Below are 27,685 nucleotides of genomic sequence, written 5' to 3'. Positions count from 1 at the left end.
GCATTCATTTTATTTACAGACGTAAGGTTTTGGACTTTTCAGATCTCATGATAAGTACTAAAATTCCTTGTTGGAATTGGCTTTCCTCGTTGCTACCTTGGCCGCTTTGAACCTAACCCCATTTACAACCCCGATTCATTCTAATTAATCATCGCCGTAAGAACTTAACGAACTTCCAGAAATTATAAATTATCCTCCTCTGCCAATAGAAGCCAAAAAAAAAAATATCAAATCAACATTGATAGACTATTTTGTCTGTAACTATTTGAAAAGATATGAAAACGAAATGAAATTGTCGTAGGTTTCTTTTGATGCAAACTCATTGGGTGGTTACATCATCTCCTCATTTCGCCAATTCTGCTTTTCTGTATTCTGGGCATCTGTTGATGTTTAGATTATATATATTCTTTTGAGGCTACCTCCATGATTCGAGGAAACCTAAGAAAAGCAAAGGAAATGATTTAGTGATTGAAGAACAACTCCAACTTTTCATCTCGGGGTTGATCATGGAGATAACGTATGCATCAACCAGTTCGCGAGATCTCGCTGGTGCTGATAGTAGTGGTAATGTTTCGGCACTAGCTCATACGTCGAGTGGTCGACAGGTGAAGGTCATTCCTTTCCAACACCCAACCCCTCCGTCTTCGTCGCCCTCGCCTTTGCGTCCTTTGATTTCCGGATGGGCTTCTAAACTCAGTTCCATGTCGCCGATGGACTGGATTCAGCTCTTCCTTCCTTGTTCTAAATGGATTCGCACTTACAAATGGAGGGAGTATCTACAACCCGACCTCTTGGCCGGATCCACCGTCGGCGTCATGCTCGTTCCCCAGGTCTCTCTTTCTCTCTAAAGTTTCCATTAAATTCAGGTTTCATTCCAGATTAAATGAATCTCATTCTTTGCAGAATTGTATTTTAGTTTGACATGTTCTTCGTTGATTCAGGCAATGTCGTATGCAAAATTAGCTGGGCTGCATCCAATTTACGGACTTTGTAAGTTCATAATTAAAATCCTCATCACCGTTTTGTTCTGTTGTCCTATTCTTAAGGTGAGGGATTGTCTGCTCGTTGTGGGCATGTTGCAGTCATGCCATATTGGTATTTTATTAGTCCTATGTTTAATCTGTTGTACTTGTAAAAGTGTAAGTTGGCCTGTATAATTTCTTTGGGGTTCTGATTTTGAGTTTTGCTGAACAGACACAGGTTTTATACCAGTATTTGTGTATGCTATATTTGGGTCTTCTCGCCAGCTTGCAGTTGGTCCAGTGGCATTGGTTTCTCTCTTGGTGTCTAATGTGTTGAGTGATGTCGTTGATTCTACTGATGAGTTGTACACCGAACTTGCAATATTGTTGGCACTTATGGTTGGAATATTGCAATGTGTGATGGGTCTTTTAAGGTATTGTTTCCTACAACCTCAATCCTGGATATATTCAAGTTAGATCACATGGTGACACGAAATTCCTCACAAATCCAAAGGCTTAGTTTTCCTGTTTGCTGAGTGAATCTTGCTCAATAACATTTGGGCTTTACACAAAGAAGGATCCTTTTATCTTTAGTGAAAACAGAGGAAAGCCTTATTATATGTTGGAAACTACCTGTGTTGGACATATGCTTATTGGTCTAAGATAGATGGCAGAAAATAAACTAAAATAATAGGTAAATGGAGAATATGCTATTATGTCAGCATTATGCCTGGCTTCTACTACTCACAGAAAATCTTAGAACAGTATCCACTAAATGGTTGATATGGAAATCATATTATTGGGCAATATTATGTTAGTTGTTCTCTTCCAAATGAATCCATTAATTTCTGCATTCATACTTCTCTATAGGTTAGGATGGCTTATTCGTTTCATAAGTCATGCGGTGATTTCTGGCTTTACAACCGCTTCGGCTGTAGTAATCGCCTTATCACAAGTGAAATACTTCTTGGGATATGATATAGCACGAAGCAGCAAAATTGTGCCACTTATCAAAAGTATAATTTCTGGAATTGATGAGGTATGCTGCGATGCCAAGTACAAACCCTCTCTCCAGCTATTTCTATGCTATTCTTCCTTTTTTTTTTTTTGTTCGTTCTCAAGTGAAACTTTATTTGCATGCAGTGTATATCAGAATTTGTTATTTCATGTACTTCTCTATCTGTCGGTGTCTATCACACACCTTTTCTGAATGAGGGTAAATCTTGTGATTTTAACATTACACAATTTCTTCTCTTCATGCTTTGATCTAAACCATCTGAGGCTGCATTGGGTCCCCATGAGAAAACAAATACTTCATGGTTCTAATGATGAAAGACATATTACCTTCCACATTTAATTGCTGCAAGTGATACCTTTTAATTCTTAGGCTTCTGATAGGAGGAGTTGGTACTTCCTTTATCACAACTGAACAATGATTTGTATTCTGAGTGGAATCGAATTAAGCAAAGTCAAACATGGTGTCATACTTCAAACCTATGATTATTATTATTAGTACACTACTAACTACCAAGTACAACATCATCATCATCATCAACAACAAGCCTTATCTCAGCTAGATGGGGTTGGCTACATGGATCTTTGCCTTCCAATCAGCTCTATTTAAGCTACCAATTACATACAATAGACTATGTGATGCTCGTCTAGAATGGAATAAGAGCTTCATGTAGCTCCATACAAATGAAACACCTGATTTCTCTTTCTGTACTGGAATTATGACAGTGAGAACATATTTGGCTTATATATATATCTACTAACAGCGTTAAAGGGTGCTGAACATGATAGACATGGTAAATCAGAATTTCATAGATTTGGGAGTTCAATTAATGTAAGGAAGACAACTAATTTTATACCACTATTGTCTTGAATTATTGAATATTGGTATATTGGTGGTATATCAGACCTGTAGGCATGAACATGGTGGTGTTACATGTGCCACAACAATATCTCTTCTGGGAAAAGTGTGACATATAATCAACAATAGATGTTAATGTATGTTGCCCCAATAAGAAAGCAATGTGAAAGGAAATCCAGTACTTGTTACAGAAGAAAATGATGGTATATCCTTGTGCAGAGAGGTGTCTCAGAAAGTTGTATTGTTACCATTCAATATATAATTTTTTTAACCGTTAGAAATAGTTTCTCTCGCACAACATAATATATTCCTCTCCTGATCTTGGTTTTACTTTTCTTTTGGCAGTTTTCATGGCCCCCCTTTTTGATGGGAACATCCATTCTTGTGCTTCTTCTAGTCATGAAGCATTTGGTAGGTGCTTGCTACTGGCTTTTTGTGAATTTGTTGTCTCATTTCCAATATAACTTAGGAAAGCTTCTTTTATGACTTTCATGGTTTGCATATTTTAGGGAAAATCATATAAATTATTGCGGTTCCTACGAGCAGCAGGTCCACTTACTGCAGTTATTGTGGGCACAACTGTTGTAAAAGTTTTTCAACCATCATCCATTTCTGTGGTGAGAATGCTTCACATTTGGCTCATGAATTATCAGTCTGGTTTGGGCTTTATTTATTTTATATGATCATGGGCTGGGATATTGTTTCAACTGTGTGGGAATTTTATAATTAAGTTACGGGCTGGAGGTTATTTAGTGAAGTTGACCTATAACTTCACTTTTTGTACGTTTTTCCTACTAAAAATAAAACATCCTTGTGCAGCATCGACACCACTTGAAGTTACCGAACCCATAAAGTTCAGATCAGGAACAAAACTTGGAAGCCTGTGACTGAGGATATAAGTTTTCCAGATACAGCAATTAGTGACCTACCCCTGCCAGGCCAAAACAACATGGGCGGGGTCAGACTTTAGACCCAGAGATAAGCAGGATTTGATTTTTCAAAGAGTGGTTTTGTTGGTTCAGTATCACCTTGTCATTGCTAGTCATTCCTCCTCCACTGTTTCCTGGATTTTAGCAACTGGAGCTGTCCGTATTTCACTTTTTCTTTCCTCTTGGTAGTTTAGACCATCTCAGCAGCTTCACCTGTTTATTGGGAGGGTTTGAATCCACTAAGCTTTCCAACTGGTGACCCGACAAATAGTTCTTGTAAGTATAAACGGAGCTCAGATTATCTTGTCTAAGTCAAACGGTTCGATGGTCCAAGACTCTGACTGTCCCCTTTCAATGGCCTGACAATAGAAAAACAAATAAGCAGAGAAAGAAGTGGTCTGCATATTTTTACAGTTATACCTAAGTGAAAAACTGGGTTGTGGGCCATTAGTGAGGTCTTTTGACCACATTTAGATGGCTTCAACTGGCTTCCACATGTTTCAGTTGTCAGGGTTGTGCTTGATTGGTAAAACCCATTTCACTGCCAGGTTGATGAGTTTGAAATTCTCTAGTTTCTATACCTCTCTGGCCTGATCCACTGTCTGAGAGTGTGGCCATTTGTTCTAATAGTCAAATTCAGTAATTCAGTTAGACAGATCTAGGTTCAATACATACAACTAGAAGCAGAACTGGTTTCGACAGTTTTAGCAGTATGAACATCTAGTTTCATCCAATTCTGAAAGAACTGCTTTGTGGCTGCGGCTGGAGTTTCTGTGTGCGAGTGGCTTTAACTGAGTGTGACAGACTACCTGACACAAGGGAAGTAGGATGCCCTTCATGACTTGGGATGTAGTTGGATATTATTAGCTTTGAGAACTTGGTGTATCCAACCATTGACATACTGCAGTCGTGAAGGATGGCAGCATGTATGGAAATGCCCAGACTATACTGCCTATAAATTATAATACCTTTCAGATTAGACTTATAGTCATTGGTTAATGTCTAGGGAATTGGACTGCAAATCAAATGACTCTTTCCAAAGCTTGCTGCTTCCAGTCACCAAACTGGTCAAGGGATAGGCTTGATTTCAGAATGCTGGGCAGTGGTCCTAGATGATGGCAATGGCTTCTTAAACATGTAGCTTCAATACCTTTGGGAGCAATATTTTCTTTGCTTGATCAATATTGCAAATCTAGTAGCACACTGCCTCATCAAATTAAATATGGATAAGTTGTTTTTTTCTTCCCCTTTGTGACCTTCATGTACATTCAAATTTTATTTAGAAGGGATAATCTCACTTTCTCCCAGGAAGATGAAAATAATTAGAGATTGCAGCCAATCGTGTTTTTTTTTTTTGCAATAGGGAGAAATATGGGTGTTAAGTTCAATAAACAATAACTTCTTCTCAAGAATATCATCCCTTTCATTGGTTATTTAAGGTTCAGAATTGTATTAACATTTTCTTAAGATGGCTTAGATGGATTCTTTTGGAGATTAAAAATATTGTTATGATTATCAAAATTTTAAACAGCTCCAGAGCTTACAATGGAATTGATGAAACTTTTGAGTTCTTCCCCCCCCCCCCTTTTAGGTAGGAGATATACCTCAGGGCCTTCCAAAGTTTTCTGTTCCTAAAAATTTTGGGTATGTAAAGTCTCTTCTTCCAACGACTGTTCTCATCACTGGTGTGGCTATACTGGTAAGAGTAGTAATTTTGTTTATTCCACTCCTTTTGTCTATTATAAGTCTATTAATTGAACTCTTAATTGCATATTTTGAGATATTTTAAATTCCAGGAATCTGTGGGGATTGCTAAAGCATTAGCTGCAAAAAATGGATATGATTTAGATCCAAATATGGAGGTAAGGATTACAAGAATGTTTAACGCTCCCTTTTGATTGTGTATATCCTAGTATTTCAGTTGCTCATCTTAAAATAGGGTACAAAAGATATATGTAGCCAACTCTATGTAGGTGGAATAATGATGTGCTGCTGTTGATGTTGTTGTGCCTTTCCCTTTACTTTTGAATCTGTGGGTAAGGCTCTTTGTTTTTTGTAGTTACTGTTCCCACTTTTCATAAACTGTGTGATCTGAATAAGAGTAATATGTTGATCATGCCTTTGACAACTTTATTTACAAACCCAGTGCCAAAGGTGCTTCTGCACAAGCAGATTCCGCGGGGGCGGGGGGGGGGGTGGGGAGCAGGGCAATTTTCTTATGCAGCCTTAACACAACATTTTTTGCTGAGAGACTGTTCTGAAGTTCTGATAACTAGACCTCAGGCTACAACCATGGTCCACCAACCATCACGCCAAGGCCCACCCCTCAACTTTATTAGAATGAGGTTAGAGAAAAGCACAGGCAGATTCAGACAGAAACTAGATTGCTTCATGTGATGCTTTTTTGGGTGAATAAGAAAATATATCACCAAAACTGGAAGGGGAAAGGGCGGTGGGAATACATAGGCAGGAGAGTGGGGTGGGGGTTGTGAAGAAAAAGGAGAAACCGTAAGGTCTAAGAGCCAGATTGAAAAAACACCCCCCCCCCCCCCAAAAAAAAAAAAAAAGAAAAAAAAGGAACAAAAAATGAAAAAAAAGAAAAAAGAAAAAAGAAAAAAGGAAAATGCTTAGGATCTTGACCCCAGGTAACAAAAATATGCCTGGATCTTTAGGAAGTCTAAAAAGGCTTTAAGGGGAGAAAAAAAAAGTTTGGAGCCCACATGATTGATGTTGGTCTTCCATATCAGATCAAAAGACTGATGTTTTGGATCCATCTCCTAAGGTTTCTCTTCCACCACGAATGGGAGATAGCAGAATCTGGGGAGGGGCAGGGACAATTTTCCTATGCAGCCTTACTCCAGCAATTTTTGCTGGGAGGCTTCGATTCCTTGATTCAGGCTACAACTGTGGTCTGCCTAGCATCTAGTCAAAAAGAAAAGAAATAATATAAGATTTGATTCTACGCATTTATGTGTGTCATTCATCCTTTAGTCAGTGGATATCTTTATATAGCAGTGCAATGAATGCATTTCACCGTATGGAGAAATTTTTGATTGTTTTTTCCATCCTTATGCTTTTACAGTTATTTGGTCTTGGTGTGGCAAATATGTGTGGATCCTTCTTTCAATCATATCCCTCCACAGGTGAGGTGCCCATGATGTCCTCGTGTTGCATTGGTTCATAATTCACTATAACTAATGGAAACACCTGCTGGCAATTTATATTTTTCTAAACTTCTTTGTATCAGAAATTTTTTCCAATATGTATGTCACCTAAACAATATTTTGACTATGCAGGCTCCTTTTCTAGGTCAGCTGTAAACCACGAAAGTGGAGCAAAAACTGGCTTATCTGGAATTACTATGGGAATCATTATCGGATGTGCTCTTTTGTTCATGACATCATTATTTAGGGAAATTCCTCAGGTCTGGCTTCTATGATATAAACACCTCTGGTTATGCTTGAAACCTTAGATATGACTTCAGTTTTTTCACTTGAGGCCTGCTTAAATAAACCATGTGTTACCAAATTGAGTAGTCCTTTCGGTTACTATGGCCAACCCTAGCTATAGCAAGATATAGCCACTTTTATCATATGCAGTTAACATTAATATTTGTTAATGGACTTAGAACTCCAAATTTACTTGCAAATTGGACAAATTCCTTGTCAATGAAGCTTGTTTGACCACCTTCCCATCTTCCATGCCTCTTTCAGCACCTCAACCATTGCCCTACATCTCTCTTTGTTTGACCTTATATATCTGTCCCAAAACTTTTCAAGTACTTCGGCATGTGGTCCTCACTGTTCCCACCCGTACTTCTCCATTTTCCGAACTTCAAGGGAGAAACCTGGTTATGTCTTCCTCTCCCTCTCCATTTCCTTTGCCAGGAAACTCCAGAATGTCAAGAGTGCCTTCAAGCTCTGAACACCGAATCCCTCGAAAGTATCTCCTCCTTGCTGATTGTAGAGTCAAGCTTTTAGATATTCAGAACTACTGCATCCCTAACAAAGTGAAGCTGGCCTTCTCCCCGCTTCATCAAGGATTGTAGCAGCTTTGGACCTCTCTTTTTTGGTGGCTTAAGAGGAGAGCTTTTTAACACAAAAAGCTAGAGTAAACAGTTGCAACTGGGTGATACCAATTCAGCCTTTTTCCACAGACCTTGAGAGCTAGAAACTACTTCAGTTCCATCTCCTAATCTTCCTTGCTTATTGCACTTGATGGTTCCCCTTTTACCTCAGTTGATGGCATCAAGGCTGAAGCTGCTGGTTACTTCAAACCGCTGTTCAGTCCCTCTCCCTTACCACTTTAGCTCCCTCTCTTGATGGCCTTGTAAACAACATCCACTTCTTCTGCTTCAACTCCCTTCGGGCTATCCTAAATGAAAAATGAGATCCTTAAGGCAGTTGACTTTCTCAAGCCCGTTGGAGCTCTTTGCCTGGATAGTCTCAGTATGGGTTTCCCCATGTCACCCTCTCTCCTCCCCAGCCACACTCTCGTTTGCCGTTTTTCCTTCTCTTACATGTTGAGTCCCGCCCGGGGGGGGGGGGGGGCGGGACTTTCAAAATTGTTAGTTGACCATATCAAGGCCATATGAAGCTTCTTCTTCAACCTGGTCAGATCAAAGGTTTAGATCAAACTTAGAAGTCTTATTCCTAAGAAGAAAGGCGCCTCTTCTATGACAGGCTTCAGACCTCCTTCTTCCTAAACACTTTATACAATTTTGGTGCCAAATTTCTTACCAACATAATCAAGCTGGTTGTCAATGGTAACAAATCAACCTTCATTGCCCGCAATAACATATCAGACAACATTCTCCTTTGCAAATGGTTTGGTTTGAGATTGTGATAGAAAAAGCCATACTCCCTCTCCCCTCATGAAGTTGACATCATAAGGCTTTTGGCTCCCAAAAATGATATTATGGGGCTACATCATTTATGTTTTGAACAGAATGGGATTCTCTCCGTGTTTGTAAATTGAACCTATCATTGCATCTAGACCACTTGGCTCCCACTGTTGGAATATGGTAGTCCCGTATTATGATTGCCATTAGACAAGGCTGCAAAGAACCAAAAAGGTAACTTCGGCCGGGATTTCAAATTGATCTGGAAGATTGCTGCCAGGAAAATAATATTTGGATTGCAAATTCCTACCTGGCCAGATGCTTCATGTATATGGAGAAAAGTCTCTGCGTTGGATCTTTAACTCTTTGGGATTCTGATCTGCAAGATTGATGATGTTTCTTCTTCCAAACTCTGCTTAAATCATTGGCACCCTATGGAATCCTTCTACCCTTGGTTTAGAGGTCCACAGAGTAGGCCTCCACATGCACTGTCTGATAACCATGTGCCAGGATCACTGGATCAACATCCCCCCCCCCCCCCCGGCTGTAATTTTGAGTTGCCTGCCTTCTATTCTTAGAAGACCTTCAGGTTCTGCTTCTACAAGCATCTTCAGTTCCAAATCCTCTTGGGATCTTGTCAGGTCTTGGGGCCACATATGCCTTTGGAGAAACCCTTGTTTGGTTTAAACTTCAAAGGTCATATACCTGTCACAGTTTTTGTGTCTGGAGATCTCTCACTTATTACCTGTCAACTCAATTATTTCTTCTTCAGCAGCATATTCCTGTGTTTGCTTTATGCTGTTTTTTGGGGAATGCCACCGAAGATGTTGATCACTTCTACTTTGTATTCCCTTTCTCCTCTTTGATTTGGGTGGGTGTCCTACAAAGATGCTGGAATAGGAGAAGAAGAATCTCTTCCATTTCTGCATGGAATGGTTATGGTGGACAAGTCTTTTGTTGGAAACACAGTTGGGATATGATTGGGAAGCTTGCTTTTGGGAGCAGCCATATATACCATATATACCATCTGGATGCCACAACCTTGGTAGATAGATCTTCAGATCTGGATCTACTAGACAGATTTGGAATCTGTTGTTTTTGAAGTCAACGGCCAAATTCCTAGACCCTTTTCTGTTTGTATCTCCCCAAGGAGCAGGCGTGTTGTTGCTTTCATGGGTCTTCTCTTTACTTCTCTCTCCCCATCCTTTTTGAGGGGTGCTCCATTTGTGTGTAGCATTATATTCTCTTTGGCCCCCTAGGGATCCTCTTTTTCTCCTGATCCTTCTTTGGTAATGAACATGAACATATAGCATCACCTAATTTTTTTTATCTTTTTTTAATTGTGTTAAACATTGTATGCTTTCCTTTTGTTATTTGCATGCCCACTTAGTTTTACTCCATAAAGACCATAACAATCTTCTGCTGAATTTGTATCTGTTTCAGTGTGCTCTGGCTGCTATTGTGATTTCTGCTGTAATGGGTCTGGTATGTATCTTATAGCCCCTGATAATGAGTCTGTCTTGATATTGTTACCTCTTTAGCTTACCATATATGTCAATTTCTTTCCTTCTATACGAGATAGCCTCATATGTTTCTAGGAAGAAAAATCTCTGAATTTGTTCTTACATTTATTAGTTTGCCTCAAACAATTGACATCTTTGTACATGTATACTCAAGTTTTAACTGTTTCAAATGAATCGAATGATTGTATCCAAGATATGGCATCTTTTCCCAATGTAGATCATTGATAGTTGCAAGCAGTCAAGCTCTTTAACATTGATAAGCCCCTGTTCCCACTCACAGAAATTGATAGGAAATTGAAAGAAATGCAGCAACAAAGAAAGAAAGTAAAGTCTGTATTACCTAGAGTCCAGGGCTCCCCAGCAGTAACCTGCTACCTCTTCTCAACATTAGTCTTTTTCCTTGATCCTTTTCTGTTCCTCTCTCCACCCCAAATCAGCCCTCCCCAACCATCTATAACCGAATTGCATAAGTGCCCCTGTTAATCAGCCCTCCACATGTCCCTTCATTCCCTTTATTCTGCTGTGTTTATAACACTTATTCTTATTCAGTGGTTTGCTGGTATTCTACCCAGCAGGCCTCCCACTATTATAGACTCGTGTTACAAGAGGCCTATCAAACATGGACTATGTCATGTAAAATATTTCATGATTCTACTAAAATGCTCTTTTAATAATTTAACAATAAACATGTCTGCTTAGAACTCAACTAGAATGAGGTTAAAGAATTGAGGCTCAGAATCTCTGAAGATACTGAGTTCATACTATATAACCACACTTATTTCCCCTTGTGTAAATGCTGTAGCTATTGTCTGTGGGGGACTTTTATCCAGTTGTAGTATTTAAGAAATATGTATGAGTAACAGTGAGGAGCATTTAAGTACCTCAGAAGGTGGACATCATATGGTGTAACCAGGCCCAGCCCCCCCCCCCCAAGGCCAGGGGGGGGGGGGGGGGGGGGGGCCCAAGGGGGGGCCAAAACCGCCGGGGGGGGGGGGGGGGGGGGGGGGGGGGGGGGGGGGGGGGGGGGGTGGTGGTGGGGCTGCCGGGGGGGGGGGGGGGGGGGGGGGGGGGGGTAATTTATTTTTTTTTGTTTGTGGGGGGGGGGGGGGGGGGGGGGGGGGGGGGGGGGGGGGGGGGGGGGGGGGGGGGGGGGGGGGGGGGGGGGGGGAAAAGGTTGGGTTTAGTTAAATTTTATATTTTAATATTATTTGGGGGGGGAGGGGGGGGGGGGTGGGGGGGGGAGAGAAAAAAAAAGGGGGAATGGCTTATTGATCCATGATCTCAAGCCCTTTATTTATAATAAAGTGGAAAGTAGACTATTACAAGGAATAGAAGTTTACATGAATGCAAACTCTAATTTAACTCCTATACAAACTCTTATTAGACTCCTAATAGAATCCAACACTCCCCCTCAAGTTGAGGCATGGATATCACACATGTCCAACTTGACCAAAAAAGTATAAAACATCTGTCCAGGTAAACATCTGCAATTTGATCTTCAAACTTATAGATTACGTCTGCCTTATAGACTTCCATTTGATTTGTCCTCATCTTTACTGCAACTTTATGTCTCCAAGGAAGAACGCCCAAGTAAAAAAGTAGAATCTTCAAATGTTGAGAAGACTAAATTTCTGCACAAATCTGAGGGAAAATATATTTTTGGGGTAACAATAGCTAGGGTAAAACAGCCAAAGTGAAAGTTTTGATTTGTAGCAATGTTAGATCTTTAAAGGGAAAGTTTGCCAAGGGACAATCTCCAAAGGTAGGGGAAAATTTGTCAAGATAAGTGACAATCTCCAAAGGTAATAGAGATCAAGTTCTGCAAAGGTCAAACGACAAGTCTTTTGCAAGGTTAGATCTCCGAAGGGAAGATGTCAAGTTAAGGGGCAAATCTCTAGGGTTAACAGAGATCAAGTTCTGCACAGTCAAAAAGATAGCTCTATAGCAATGTTAGATCTCCAAAGTGGAAGATTGCGAAGGTAAGGGACAAACTTTCAAAGGTAACAAAGATCAAATTCTACATAAGGAAGTCTACATGAAAGGCTTTGAATTGTAGACATCTTCAATCTCCCCCTCACGTGTAGCGTTACACGTGGGAAGATAATAACAAAGGAAATTCCAATGGGGAAACTTGGAAAGGAAGAAATTGTAATGGTAAGATAAAAGTATCAGGAAAACAAATCTAGAGAAAATGACAAAATTTGAAAGGGGGTTGACCGAGCCTACGGTGCCACTAATGAAGGTCTAATATTACCGAATGGACCGGATTAGAAGATGTAGTCAAAGCAGAAGTAGATCCTCCAATCGGCTCGAGCAAATAAAGTCCATTTACCACGACCAATCTCCTTCCCCAGATCCTGAAGTAGCTAGGTAGGAGGGTAGGTAGAGGAAGCGATGGTCGAGGCTGTACCGGCAGAGAAGGCGCATAATACGTCGCAGAGTAGCGAACTCCTCCTGCGAAAAACCAACGTCTGCGAGAGGGTGTGGTGGAAAGCTGTCTCGAAAGATTAGCCTTTTGTTTTCCCTGTCTTTGTGCTCGTTTTTGCTCAAAATCAGCAGGCTTCCCATGCAGTTTCCAACAATTTTCCTTGGTATGATATGGTTTGTGACAGTGCTCACACTTGACAATCTCCTTAGCCGGATCAGATTTAGTGCGAACAAACTGTAAAGCTGATTTCTCCATAATAGGAGTATGAAGCATGACTAATCGACGACTTTCCTCACCTTGAACAAGAGCATAAGATTGTTCTAGTGTAGGAAAGGGAGAACGACTTAAGACTTGCACTCTGATCTGATTGTACTCTACGTTCAAACCTGCCAAGAAGTCATATACTCGAATCTTATCAATGTACTTCTTATATGTCGCCACATCATCTGGATTAGTGGGGTGATAATCCCCATAATGATCCAACTCTTGCCAAAGAGATCGCAACTCAGCATAATAGTGGGCCACAGTTAGTTCCTTTTGGGTAGTCTCATGAAGCTTCTTTCGTAGCTCATAAACCTGTGCATCATTCCCCAATGGTCCATATGTTTCGGTAGTAGCCTTCAGATTTGGGCTGCGATATCAAGTAATAGGTAACCCGGGCAATATTTGGATGCATGGAATTCAAAAGGAATGATATAATAAGAGAGTCGTTTGATATCCATTTATCTGTAAAACACCTGCGGTAGTGGGTTTGATAGTAGTGCCGTAATGTATCCAACTAGTCCTCTTCCAGCAATAGTCAGGTAAGCAGATCGAGACCAGATCAAGTAATTTGTGCCGTCAAATCTTACCGAAAGAGAATGAAAAGTGGAAAAATATTCGGATCCAGTGGGAGCAATAGTATCATCAATAGTTGTCATGTTGACAAAATTTTCTGCAGTTCTTCAGTCTTCACCCTTTCGAAGTAACAGAAACGTCGCAGAATGCAATAGCCAAACAACTCAAGACTTTTTTTTTTTTTTTTTTTTTTTTTTTTTTTGTAAAGCAGAATAGTAGATTAGAAGAAAGAGAGAAAAAAAAATATCGGCCAAATATGCAATGGTCAGGTTTGGTCTAAATGTAAAGAGATTGGTCCAAATTTGGTTTGGTCCAAATATGATGTGGTTTGGTTTAAATATAAAGACTTTTAGACAAATGGTGTAATGTTTGGTTTGGTTTAAAGGGTGTAAAGGGAACAGAGGGGTTTTGTTTCAGACGAAAGGTACCTGGTTTCTTGGAGATGGCGATGGTTACGAATTGCAGATTCTGTTCGGCTTCTCCTGAAGTAGCAGAAAAACAGCAGCAACAAGCAGCGGAAGTGGTGATTCTGTTCGGCTTCTCCTGAAGTAGTAGAAAACAGCAGCAACAGGCAGCGGAAGTGGTCTCGTCCTCTCTCTCCTTTCCGTCTGGTTTGGTGGTAGAAAAACTGAAGAATGATAGATACCAGTTTGAGGCGCAGGAAACAGTGGCTTTTCTTCTGCTTTTTTTCTCCTCTTTTTTCTCTTGATGGCGCAAGAAGCAGCAGTTGAAGCAGTAATGACAGTAGAAGCAGCAGATTCCAGAACTGAAGAACTTCTGCTTTCTCTCCCCCTTTTTTTTTCTTCTCGATAGCGCAAGAAGCAGCGATGTTTGGAAAGAATCAGAAATTGCTACCGGTTTGAAGAACTGCGATGTTTTTGAAGAAAATCAGAGAATTGAAGTGGTTTGCGATGGGTTTGAAAAAAATTCAGAAGAAGGAGGTAGGTCTTCGTTTTGTTTTCCTAATCGCACTTAGGCTCTGATGCCATGTTGAGAAATATGAAATTGGTAGAATGGCTTATTGATCCATGATCTCAAGCCCTTTATTTATAATAAAGTGGAAAGTAGACTATTACAAGGAATAGAAGTTTACATGAATGCAAACTCTAATTTAACTCCTATACAAACTTTTATTAGACTCCTAATAGAATCCAACACAAGTAATTAGAGTTTTACAAGTATTTTATTGTTATTATTATTATTTTATTTTATTGGGTTTTTGTTTGTTGAGTCCCATTAGGTTTTCAAGTTTTAGTCCAAGTCCAAGTTCTTTCATGTAAGGCTATATACAACCCCTATATCTCCTTGTAAAATTGAGTTGAAGTTGAATAAAATTGAGCTTGGAGTTGTGGAAGCATCTTACGGCCTGGGCTGAAGGTTTGAGCCAAGCAATCTGAAATTCCAGCAAGTTCTTCAACTCACAGCAACATCCCTTAACGTGTAAGTTCAACCAGCCCCCTCCCCCATCATCCCAACACTTCCGCTACCCTTTGGCGGACCTAGGAAGCCTTGCAAGCTCTCTCCAGCCCTCCTCTGCCATCACGACCTCTCCCAGCCCTCCCCTCTCCCCTCCTGGTTCTTGTGACAGCATCCCCCCTCTCCCTTCTTTCTTTTCTTGCGGCAGGCCTTCCACCCCACCCTCTCTTTTTTTCTTTCCCCTTTTCTTGACTCTTGCAGCAGATCTGAAACAGAAAAAAAGAAAAGAAAAGAAAGACGAAAGTAAAAGAAAGAAAAAAGAGAGAAAAGAAAAATGAAGGGTTAAGAATCTTGAAGAATTCCAAGATCCATTCAAGAATTCTTCAAGATCCAATCAGGAAATTGGGTTTGTATGAATATGAAAAAGACCAATTAATTCATTACACAAAAGAAAAGGATTTTACGGTGGAGTCATTATGGAATCAAAAAGATCCCTTTGCCGCAAGATACCCTACCCCTTCCCTAACCGTAGGCCTTCCAAACCTTTTTCCATCCTCATTCCACTGATCCTTGCTTATTCCTGAAGTTCTTCCGTCCCATTTGGGGTTTGTTTAACCCATAATATCTCTCAAACCCTGACTATATTAATCCTAATTCATTGCATTCCTTTTCCTATCGGCCCTGCTTCATCTCATAGCATCTTTGGGTAACCCAACCCTAGTAATTTCAAAACCACCAGCCCATTCTCATTTTGTTAAAACCCTAACCTTTTCCTTAAATCTCTCAAAACCACGATACACAATATATTACCCATTTTCTTCACCAAAACCATCCCATAGGATACCCTTAAGTTTCCTATCCTCTTAAAACAAATCCATCAACAAAACCTTAACTTTTTATTAGCCCATTTATTCGCTAGTTCTAGTTAAAGAGGGTTTTGGAAGGATAACCCAGACGCTGGGTTACATCATCATAGCAAGGTTGTCAAGGCAACAAGACGATCAAAGCGGTTGGGGCACCGTTGAGGCGCTTCGGCAACAATAGAGTGACCAATGCGGTTGGGCACTTTTTTTTTAATACAACTATATTATGTGGCACAAATAGTATACCAACACTGATATACTTTTACGATAACCTAAACAAGTATTACAGAATCATAATTATGAAAGTTTATCATAAAAAACAAGCATAAGCTCATCTCATAATAATACAAATATACAATAGCAATTACTAACATAATTTAATGACACTATAACATATGATTATGAACCTTTTAAAATTATAAATATGAAAATGAGAGTATGAGGAAAATATTTTTTATTCTATGGAAAAAAATATGCATGATGTGTTCTACAACATATAGAATTGTCAGCTTGTTGCTTAACTTAAGCATCTAATTTTATTTACCTGACCTTTTTTAAGTAAACAAATAATTCTTGAATCCAAGTGGGAATTTAATTTGTTCGCATTTTTTTACTACTTCTCCAACCAAACCGATAAATTAATAGATCACATTATTCGAGTAATTCTCCATCTAATGATTCTATCCGAAAATGAATAACTATTATATTTGTATATGGTTTTGTAGGATAAAATTTTATGCTTTCAAAAGAAGTAGTAAAAAAAAAAGAAAAAAGAAAGTTTAGGTACAAAATGTAAAAAAACTGACTGCTTTAGTGCCTAGGTGGCAATATGGCATACGAGGTGACAAAGTGGCAGCACCTAAGCAATTAAGCGGCTGTAATCTTGCATGTTAAAAAAGTAGCTTAGTGCCTAGGCATGCCTATGCATACGCCTTGATAATAGTGCATCATAGTACCCATTAGATTTCTTCCTAACTAGAAGGCATGATATGTTATCATGTAAGGACTGCAAAGTGATACTAGAGGAGAGCCTAACCACACAACATAAAGCAATGTTATTAGATGTGTACCTCACTCACTCAGCAGTTGCCGCAGGCCTCCCTTAGGAAACCCACGACTTCCTCTCTTGCCTTCAAACTCAATCAATTCAACTTGTAAGTATAGAGGTTGGAGGCTTTATTTATACCTTCAAAAGAAAACAAACTAGGACTGGAACTAGGAAGTCAACTTGGTTTTGAACTAACATTTTAATCCTAAGTATGGCTCTGACTTGACTAAAGACTCTAATTTAAACAAGGACTCTATCATATTCATATCTTAAGGTAAAAAGATCCAGTTTGGAATCTAAGAGTAGATATGGAACCCTAATAAGAAGTAGACTGAAACTAGGGGATACCAACACAACCAAGGAAGCACACCCTAACAAGGGCTTTTTAATAAATCACAAAATAATGACTCAAATAAGAAAATAGAAGTCTTAATAACAATATAGACCGTTTTGCAATTGAAATCCCTCTCTGGCCTTTGTGTCAATATTGACAATTCCACTCTCTTTCTCTCTGATGTCCCCGATCAGCTTCTAGCTTCCCTTCTTTAGCTCTCGAGCTTTAAGCCTGGTTCCTTTCCCGTGGTCTACCTTGGTCTCTGCTCACTCTTGGTAGGCTTACCCACCACCAGCCTTCCAATGCTCGATCATATCCGTAAGAAGCTTCAGCTCTGAAAAGGCAAGCTTTTGTCTTTTGCTGGCAGAGTGGTCCTCATCTGTTCTGTGCTTCAATCTTCATATCTCTACTTGTGCAGAATCTTCTCCATTCCCAAATCGACCATCCATGCTATGGGATCCTTGTTTTGTGCTTTCCTTTGGAAAGGGTAGGAAGCCTCGTGCTTCATCCATCTAGTCAGTTGATCGTCCATCTGTTGTCCTACCACTAAAGGAGGCCTGGGAATTTGCTGGATCTCTGATGTTAACCTAGCATGCCTTCTCAAGCTCATCTGGAAAATTGTCTCGTAGCATGATTCCATCTGGGCTAATTGTTAAGTGGGTCTATTCTTACCTTCTCCAATTCGATTCCTTTTGGACTGTTTCAATGCCCTCCAACCCTTCATGGGTTTGGAGGAAAATCCTCTTGTTGTGTCCCCGCACCATCTCTGCTATATCTACCCCGGTTTCCTCCGGCTCCTCCACATCCTTTTGGCTAGACCCATGGCATCCATAGTTGTCAAAGCGGCAAAGCGATTGGGGCTCCGTATAAGCGACAATAAAGCGACTAAAGTGGTTGGGTTAATTTTTTTAATACAACTACTTTTAAACTACTTTTTATAATAAGCTAAACAAACATTCAACAATCTTATTCATATATTGTTTAGTGAAATTATTTTTAACTTCTTTTTTTCTTAAATATACATGAATAATATTTGAATTGGAATCAAAATTGATGTATCCATTTTTTTTTTAACCAAACAGTGCCTACATGATAAATTAATAGATCTCATTATTCTGATTTCCAAGTCATTGTTTATTTAATGATACATTGATTATCAATGTTGAGTATGGCTCATGCTTCACATTCTGTTGCCGACAGACACTTTGGGCCTCAGAGTTCATTTGCAAATTGGGCCTTGATTCTGAAATGACTCACCTCTATAAATTTATATATGGCTTTGTAGAATAAATTATGATTAAAAGAAAGTAAGAAAAAATAATTTGTACAAATTACAAAATGTAAAAAAAGCGGCTGCTTTAGCGTCTAGGCGGTAATAAGGCGCACAAGGCAGTAGTGCCTAGGCAAAAAAGAAGCAAAAAATCAGTATGAAATTAAGCGGCTTAAAAACCGCTTTGCCGCCTAGGCGGACGCTTTGACAACTACGGTGGCATCCGATGGGTATTCTCTTTATCCACTTTGGTCCCTGCACTATCTATGATACCTGTATCCTCAAAACCACCCCCATGTCCGTTTTCATCTCAAATGGCACTTGGATCCCAGCTCCCCTCCCCATTCTCACACAGGTTTGAGAATCTCTCCCCCCTCTTTCTCGTTCCACTTGTGACCTTACTGTTTAGCTCCCTTCCCCCACCAAAACCTTCTCCACGACCTTAGCTTGGAATCTCCTCCAAGCCCACAACCCTAAATCTCTTGGCCCCCCTTGGTCTGGTTCAAAGGCTACATCCCCTGTCCTTCCCTAACCCTTTGGAGGGCCTTTAATCATGCTCTCCCCACCCAATCCTTCCTTATTGGGCCGCCACATCCCTGCTAACCCCAATTACGCCCTCTGTTGGAACGGTTTAGAGGATCTTGAACACCTCTTCTTTTCTTGCCCTTTCTCCAAATCTATCTGGGGAAAAAACTTAGCTTCCATTTGGCTCCGTTCTAAGCATTCCTTCAGGTTTACCAATGATTGGTCATGGATTTTGAGAAACTCTTCAGGTACTTCCATTTGCGATTGGATTGGTAAGCTAGTGTATTGTGCCTCTATCCATCCTTATGGTGGGAGCACAATCTTCGAGGATGGACCTCTAAATCCCGCTCTATAGACAGGATTTGGAATGCCATCTATTTTGATATATCTTCTAAACTGTTAGCTATCCCCCATCCCCTGGTTGATGATACCCCAAGGAACAAGCTTATTGTTGTCTCTTGGGGTGTTAGTTATTCTTTTCGATCTTTTGCTTAAAGACCTTGTTCTCTTGCTTTCTCATTGTTTAATATAATTATTTATTCATCCAAAAAAGAAAAAAGGACCCTGAACTTGGACTCCACGGAATTTATTGAAATGACCAAAATACCCCTAGTTCAATAGGGGCCATAGGGTATTGGGCTAGTAACCCTAGGCCCTATGCAACCCCAAGAAACAGTTTACATCAAAAGAACTATTATCCCAAAATCTAGCATAGATTAAGAACTCGCTAGATATCTAGTTGAGATGTTGTGACATATCTTGCTATTTTGAAAAGGTGAGATGAATTCAATGACGAATTTAAAAACTTTTCCTACTTGCAAGGTATCTTGTAAATAACTTGAGATCTCAATTCGTCATCTAGGTTTGACTAAATTTCAAACAAACTTGACACACAAGAGAACTTAGAATCTGATCAAGACAAGAACTCATGCTAGCTTGATCAAGTTCCTATATTTTGCTACTGAAAGCTCAGTTCTTCAAGATATTGATTGATGTCTGCTGGAAAATTCGTTGGAGTTGCCCTTGCAGTTTATTGCTGCTATATCTAGCCTGCATCTACCACCAATCTAGCCTACTTTCAAGCACATCCAAGAGAATATAATTTGAATATTTCTAATGTTTATTCAAGTTGTTTTATATGAAATAGATGATTGATTAATCTTTATGACTGATTTACGAGTTCATAGATTTTTAGTTCATCGTAGTGGTTACAACCTAGTGACTGTAATTGAACTCTAATTTATATTATATACTTATTTTACATAAATCTAATTTTGCTGAGCTCGTCCCAACTTGGATTTTAGGGTAGCGCATTGGGCCTCAAGTTTGATTTCTTGAACCATATTCTCTAAACATGCCCTAGCTTGCTTTTACAATGAAAGATCAATACTATCAAATCCCTTTCCTTACGAGTATGATCTTTACTCTCTTTTTTCCCTCCTTCCCCGGATAATCACAAAACTTTGAACAAATAAAATAGGAATTTATGAGTTTGGATTCTTTAACCTCAACTTTAGTTACTTTTTATGACATTGTGGTTCAAAGAATTCTGTATTTGCCGATAACAGGAATAACTCATTGTTACTATTTTCTCTTATTGATTGTTATTTCAGCTGGATTATGATGAAGCTATTTTCTTATGGCGTGTTGACAAAAAAGATTTCCTTCTTTGGACCATTACTTGCATTGCGACATTGTTTCTCGGTATTGAGATTGGTGTCCTTTTGGGGGTAAGATTGGACAAATTTTGCTACATCAAGTATGAAATAGCATGAATTGTTATCAATTTACTTAAAACTCCTGAGGACTTTTTCATATATGTCTTCTTTACCATTTTGATAGGGCCTTCACGGGTTCCTAACACATTTCCTTGTTATTTGTTCAGTTCCTTTTTATATCTTTTCATTTGTTATGGCTAAAGAGTTGGTATATATACATATATTACTTTTTGCCCCTGCCATATTTCTCTGCTTGTTAATGCAATGTACAAGAGGTCTTCTTAAGTTGCTGTGGCCATGGAATTCTTGGTGGGATGTTGCTATTTTATAGTGCTTAAGTCCCTATTTCAGTACATCTAAAGTTGCACATGCAACCAATGAGCCAACAATTTTCCAGATAGATAATAAACCAATAGCAAAATTTTACTTTTTAGATATATCCAATTTTCTGGATCACTATACTGTTCAGAGAATAAATTAATTTGTTTCAATTACTTCATATTGAACTTGTCATGTTAGATATAGTCATATTACCTCAACTCCTCAAGACATGCTCATGAAATGCCAAAAATTATTTGGTTCTGTTACAACTGTTAATCCTAAAATCTTGAGTGGTTTGGAAGAAACTGCAACAATGTGCAGTCCGTATCTAGAAGGCTCTTCATGTGACAGCATCACGTGGCATGGGAGGGTATAACAGTGTACAACACAAAACACCTGACCTCTTATCTCTGAAATGGTGTTATTCCACTTGTCTCAAAAGCTTGAGCACTTAAGAAAGGGCTACAACAATGGATATCAACGGAGCAACTTCCGAGAAGTCACTTCTTATACTTACAGGAGACTGAAAATGAAACTGGAATAAGTCAAGAGTAATCTGGCTTAAAACCATACTGAAAATTTTCTCTAAAATGTTGTCTATGTGTTGCCATATTACCAATGTGGCTGAGAGAGCTGGTCAACGCGATTAGCTTGTTGTTAGGCTTGGTTGGTTGGGTGCAGTTTTTGTTTTTCCCATTGTAAAAAAATAATTTCTTTTCTGGCCTTTTATCTTTGTCATTGAGCCTGAGGAGAAGTGGTGAGAAAGGATATGTATAGCTTAGGCCTTGTATCTAGCATGGCCTCGAATAGAACTGATTGGAGGGCAAGAATCCATGTAGCCGACCCCATTTAGTTGGGACAAGGCTTATTGTTGTTGTTGTTGTATTGAGCCTGAGGAGAAATTCTATTTATTTTAGTTATGAGAATTTTCTGAGAGGCGTTCTGGTGTTAGATATGTAAAATGAAAATTAGGCCTTTTTAAGTTTTTGTGTTGCCTGGTCAAAATTTTTATTGGTTTATTTGTATCTTCAATATCGAGAAAAAAATTTGAGATTTCTTATTCTAAATTCTAGTCTTATGCAGTGGGCATCAATAATAATTTTTTCCCTTCTAGTTTGATTATTCATATAGATCCCGTGTGTTTGCAATCAATTACATCTACTGCCCCTGAAAAAATATCAATTACAAATGCCCCCTTATTGCTTTAGGAGAACTGTCCATTTATGGCTTTCGATTCTTAACAGGAGGGGGCATCTATAATTGATTTTTTCTTTAGGGGTAGTAGATGTAATTGATTACAACCACAGGGGGTTTATATGTAATTTTCCCTTTTTGTTATTTGGCTTTCTTTTGATTCTACTTTTTCCTCCAAGAGTCTGGAAATCTAAAGATGCCTTCAAGGGTGGCTCTTCTATGGATTGAGTTCAGAAAGACTTTGGTATCCTGGTCTGTTTGAGTTGTCATATCTCACTGAAATCTCTTCATGCTCTCTTTTACAGATTTCCAAGGTCCATTCTTGGACATTAGTTTGAGAAACTGAAGCTAAATGTTGAAATAGAAAAAAATATGGTTGTCAAAGTGTCTGCCTAGGCGCCTAGGCCCTTTTTTTGGGTCAAGACGACCTGGTGTTGCTTTGTCACCTTGACAACCATGGAAAAAAAATTTTGTGCACTCATTGCATAAAGCTACTGCCATTGTGGGGTCTTGGGAAGGTCATGATGCATGTACCTTACCCCCAATTTGTGGAGAGGCTGTTTCCTCACAATCCTGTGACCATTTGGTCAAGTTGGAAAAAAATTAGCTCCATTGAATGAACTAAATGTCAACATGGCTGAAAAATGAGCCAGCTAATTATTGAAATATGTACAGGGAGAAAAGAAAAGTGAAACAGGGTAATCGACATGGCCAGCACCACTCCATTCTGAATCTTGTAATTTTATTCAAATCATGTGCCTCTTAATCAACTTTTTCCAGGTTATGAACTTCCAATTATGTTTTCAAAACAAAATATCAACTTTCTGACAGTCCTTTGTGATCCCAATACAATTCAAAGTGTATTTATGCTCTCTCAAGATTTCTCTTTGAGCAAAATACAGAGAGGGTGTATTGCTAATTTATGAATGGTATCTGAAGTCATTAACTCAAATGATATTTGGCATAAATAAGTGCCAAAAACTGCTTTGATATTGTTTAAACCATTGCGAGGCACCCTGAAATAAGACTGCAGCTGCTGCCCACTACAAATTGCCTAGATACCAAGACAACTATGTTCCTAATCACTTAGACTGCCTTTTGCTGAATGGCCTTATTTTAGTGCAACTAAAAAGAATGAAAGAGAACAAGAAAGGAAAACACGTAAACTTTTAAATTGAAATGTTGTTCAAGTTTAAGCTGTAGCTTCTGCATTGAGAAAAATATTAGAAAAATACTAAAGGATTTGGTTCTACATTTGGATGTATATGTTTGAGAAAAGAAATGTTGAAGATGACAGTTGGGAGTTTGGTGTTGTTTGGTTCTCAGTAATGGGCCTTGGTGATTTAAGGGTGAGGTAAAAGGGTATTTTTCTTCAGGTCAATATAATTTTTTTCTTCTTTTTTTATGGGTGAACTATATAGTTATTGAATATTGATACTGCCTGCCACTTTCTGGTTTGCTACTTATTAGTAACCTATGCTTTAGAGATGATAATATAAAGTCCACCTGCCATGAAGAATTGATGATTACAAGCCAAACCGATACCCACTAGAATGATCTGAAGGAAATCTGAAAATTATCATACTCGTGAAGTTTGTTTTTTATTTCCTGAAAGAGCCTTCTGAAACTCATCAGTTTTAATTGTGAGAGATAACGTGGCCTCTAGTGTGATTGGTTTCAAAAAATCAAAATCTTTACATGTTTTGAAGAAATTTTCCTCATCGATTTAAATTGTAGGAAATGAAGTGGCCTGTAGTGAGCTGGGTCTCGGTTCTTGTGACTTGAGGCTCACCTACTCTGTATACTTAAACAAGAAAAGAGTGTGCTACTGGTTAACTTTTATTAATCTAAGGTGCAGGAATTTTGTATTGTAGGTTGGCTTCTCTCTTGCATTTGTCATCCACGAATCAGCAAACCCACATATTGGTGAGTAGACTTCTTGAATCATGAGGTTAAGACTCAATAGTGAAATCCAAAAGCTGAACCATTCTCACTGTGCTGTATATTGATGTTCCCAATTGTTTGTTTCCCTCTCAGTGTGTCCATTGTAATGGTCCTTGTCTATATGTTGTCCATATGAGAAACTTCAGAATATGTTATTGATCATTCAAATTTTAGCATTCACTAATTATGCTATATTCATATTTTTACAAGCTCTTTATGGTTTTTACTGCAGCTATTTTGGGCCGTCTTCCTGGGACCACTGTCTATAGAAACATCCAGCAGTTTCCTGAAGCATACACTTACAATGGGATAGTGATTGTTCGGATTGATGCACCAATATATTTTGCAAATACAAGCTACATAAAAGATAGGTGAAGATTGATGCTTCTCTAAACTGAATAAATTATCAACCTGAGATCCTCAGTATTCTGCAGAGATTTCTCGTTTCTCTTTCCCTTTTTCTGTGGTGAAAAATTGAACCTAATTTTCCTTTCTCAGGCTGCGAGAATATGAGCACAATACCGATGGATCAAGTAGACGTGGACCAGAAGTTGAAAGAGTTCATTTTGTGATTATAGAGATGTCACGTAAGTCCTCACTGTATAGAACTTACTTGTAGACAACCATAATTGTCACCATGTCTAGGTGACCCATGGTGTTGAAAGAGGCATGGATTTAAGGTAACATCAACAAGGTGACTGCCTAGGCGACTAAGGTGACATTAGTTTTCAAGTGTTTGCATGCGAAGACCACAAATTTTACAATACAAATCTAGAAACATCAGATTCATTAATTGGCAGGCTTTTAGTGAAAACAAATCTTGGGTCACAGTCCATGCCCATTGGCCTAAGCTGTTAAATACTCCTCGTTCAAGCATGAGTTCATTTGATTTAGCTTATGATGGTAATGCAAATACTCTGCCCTAGGACCAACCCAAACCCAATTGGGCTTCCAAAACAAGGTTAAAGGGGTATAGTTTGGTGCATAGGTCTCGAAAAATTTAGGAATTTATGTTATTTTGGAAATGATGTCTTGCTTATTTTATTTTATTTATTTGATGAATTAGATGCATAGGATATTTGGTTTATAATTTATTAATTCCCTTTTTAGAATTATTATCCTAGTTACTAGTTTTATCTAGGAGTCTTTGAATTTTCTTTATACATGATTTAATCCCCCATCGTATATAAAGAAGATAAGAGAACTCCCAGAATAAGTCTGTCCTTCATTTAAAGCTTTCAGTGATTGTCTAGAAGATAGCAACCTTGATGACCTCAGACAGACTGGCTCCTCTCCAATGTAGCATAAAATTAGAATTGGCGTTGGTTTGGTTGCCTATAAAATTGATGATTCCTTAGCAGTGGAGCTTGGTTTTCAGCTCTCCCTGACTCCTATGCCAATTTTCTTCCATTCAAGCCTTTTTTATCGTAGTCCTGCCACCTTCATATTCAACCTTACACCTTTGTTGTCCCCATGGAACAAAAATCGATCGATATGGTCGAAATATCGATCGATATGTCTGCATTTTTTGAATTCGAAACGAAATGTAGTAGTAGGAACAAAAAGTATCTATATCGTTTCGTATAGACCGATATATATCGGTCGATACGAGTCGAAATATCGGCCCGATACCATATCAGGCCAAAATGTTACCTGCGCAACTTATAAAGTGTCCAAACCGAACCACTTTTTGACCTATTGACGCTATTTCGACCTACCGAGCAATATCGCCCTCTGCATTTCGACCTCCTTTGGAAATTTTTGCTGATTTCTCTTGCTTTCATCCCCTTCTACACCTAATTTCTAGTATTTCATTTCCTTCAAACCTTGATTTGCTCCTCCATTTGTGCATTTTCTCAAATCTTGCAAGGTGAGTAACCAACTTCCTCATATTGGTTCTACCAAGTCGACTTATGGTTATGGACCATATGGTGTCCCTCCTGGCTATCAAATTCAAGGTCAGGCCAGTCAGCCACTAGTGGAGCCTTATGGTTATGGAGCAGCCTATGGAGCTTATGGTGTCCCTCCCACTGTCGATTATCGGAGTCAGCCACTGGGACCTTATCAGTATCCTTATCCTTCTCCTAGTCCTGAGAGCCAGGGTGCTCTTTCATTTGTTAAGCAGATCTTCCACACTATTCCACAGCCACAAGGCCCACCACCACCAGTTCCTTTGGAGATTCACAACTTCCCACCGTCAGGAAATTTTTTGCATGTGGATGAGGCCACGTACAGAGATGCAGTTGTTGACTATGTCCAAAACTATATGGGGCAAACATCATGGGAGTTGTATTGTCATTTGTATGGGGTGCAGACGGAAGAGGGAGACCTTGAGGCTTGAATAGAATAGACTTGTAACTCACTAACTTGTAAGTAATAACATTCCCGCTTCTTCTCTGATTCATGTACTATATACTTGGAATGTTGGATACTTGGATGTTACATTTTCAGTAGTTTTTTAGTAAACTACTAGTTCTATAGTGTTTATTATGCTTGAAATAGGAAGTATGCAAAAATCCAAATCAATTTGAGTGCATTTGAGGCTTGAAATTGACTTTTCAAGAGTCAGATAAAAAGTATCCAGTTTCGGTCGAAATTTTGACCGAAACATGGAAATTTCAACCTTTTTCAAGGTCGAAATTACCATATGGATCGAAATTTTTTCCTTGGTTGTCCCCGAGTCTTTAAATTCTTTGAAACGTAGACCTCCCACCCAATTCTCCTCCACTGTCTAGTAAGCTTGGGACAAACATGTACATTACTTCTCCCTTCCTCTTCTTGCTTTTGCAAAAAAGTTCATAATTCTATGGCTTCCCTCGAAGCCTGAGATTCTTCCTCCTTCGGTAACATCTTCTTGCCATGTTGATATCTATTTGATTCAAGGCCAACTCCAATCAGATCTACTCAATCATCTCCTTACTGAGGACGAAAAGAGAATTTCTTTGAACTTTGCTCTCTTGCCCAAAAGTAACTTTCTCTGTCAAGAATCCTGCATTAAATGGCTTGACTTCAGAGACTCCCACATGGCTTATTTCCATGATTCCTTGGAAGCTTTTTTAAACTCTAATTCCATCACCTTACTTCTGGCTCATGATGGCACCCACATCTCTTCTGTCATAGGTATAATAAAGGAAGCCATCTTCCATTTCAACTCTCTCTTCAATCCTTCCCCTTCTCCTATTCCCTCTCCCTGATAATCTCATCTATGAGTTTGTCTTCTCCTCTTTTGGCCATCCTTCTTCAATATAGCCCCTTTCATATTAAATCTTCGAGGTTGTTCTTTCTCGGAAAGTCACAGGTCCAATCGTGCTGGTGGCCTCAATGGTTTCAATATGAATTTTCATCTAAACTAATTGAGATGTCATCAAGGGTGACTTGTCAAATCTATTCATAGCTTCTTCCTTAACAAGTTAACATCAACCAACTTCACTACATATCCCCCAAACCTTTCTTTCCCTCATCCCGAAATTGATGTATGCCTCTGCCCTCTGTGATTTTAGGCCCATCTCCCTCTACACGACCTTCTCTACAAATTCATTGCTAAATCCCGGTTAATAGGCTTCAACTGATTGTTCCTTTGCTTGTTTGCCCCAATCAATTTGCCTTCATCCCAGGTAGAAATACTATCAACAATAGCTTTCTTTGTGCAGAAAATCACCC

The 27,685-nt window shown here is 39.1% G+C and overlaps 1 protein-coding gene across 2 annotated transcripts in view; it reads left to right on the top strand.

Moving 5' to 3' along the window:
- Positions 1–199: 199 nt before the first annotated feature.
- The window catches only part of LOC149023424 (sulfate transporter 4.1, chloroplastic-like), a 33,071-nt gene continuing 5,585 nt past the window's right edge, over positions 200–27,685 (top strand). The window contains exons 1-15 of one of the 2 annotated variants that reach the window (XM_089143959.1): positions 200–830; positions 942–990; positions 1,195–1,396; positions 1,833–2,001; positions 3,181–3,246; positions 3,345–3,452; positions 5,356–5,463; positions 5,561–5,626; positions 6,847–6,907; positions 7,061–7,188; positions 10,048–10,089; positions 20,462–20,578; positions 23,956–24,007; positions 24,258–24,396; positions 24,524–24,612. In XM_089143959.1, coding sequence (XP_089000085.1) covers positions 507–830; positions 942–990; positions 1,195–1,396; positions 1,833–2,001; positions 3,181–3,246; positions 3,345–3,452; positions 5,356–5,463; positions 5,561–5,626; positions 6,847–6,907; positions 7,061–7,188; positions 10,048–10,089; positions 20,462–20,578; positions 23,956–24,007; positions 24,258–24,396; positions 24,524–24,612 — 1,720 coding nt within the window. In that variant the 5' untranslated portion in view covers positions 200–506. The remainder of the gene's footprint in view (positions 831–941; positions 991–1,194; positions 1,397–1,832; positions 2,002–3,180; positions 3,247–3,344; positions 3,453–5,355; positions 5,464–5,560; positions 5,627–6,846; positions 6,908–7,060; positions 7,189–10,047; positions 10,090–20,461; positions 20,579–23,955; positions 24,008–24,257; positions 24,397–24,523; positions 24,613–27,685) is intronic. The other variant, XM_089143958.1, reaches the window with a different exon arrangement.

Source organism: Hakea prostrata, chromosome 2, assembly GCF_041222555.1.
Source record: "Hakea prostrata isolate BN-2017 chromosome 2, UWA_Hpros_2, whole genome shotgun sequence".
Taxonomy (NCBI): Eukaryota; Viridiplantae; Streptophyta; class Magnoliopsida; order Proteales; family Proteaceae; genus Hakea; species Hakea prostrata.
This window is presented reverse-complemented; position numbering and strand designations above follow the sequence as displayed.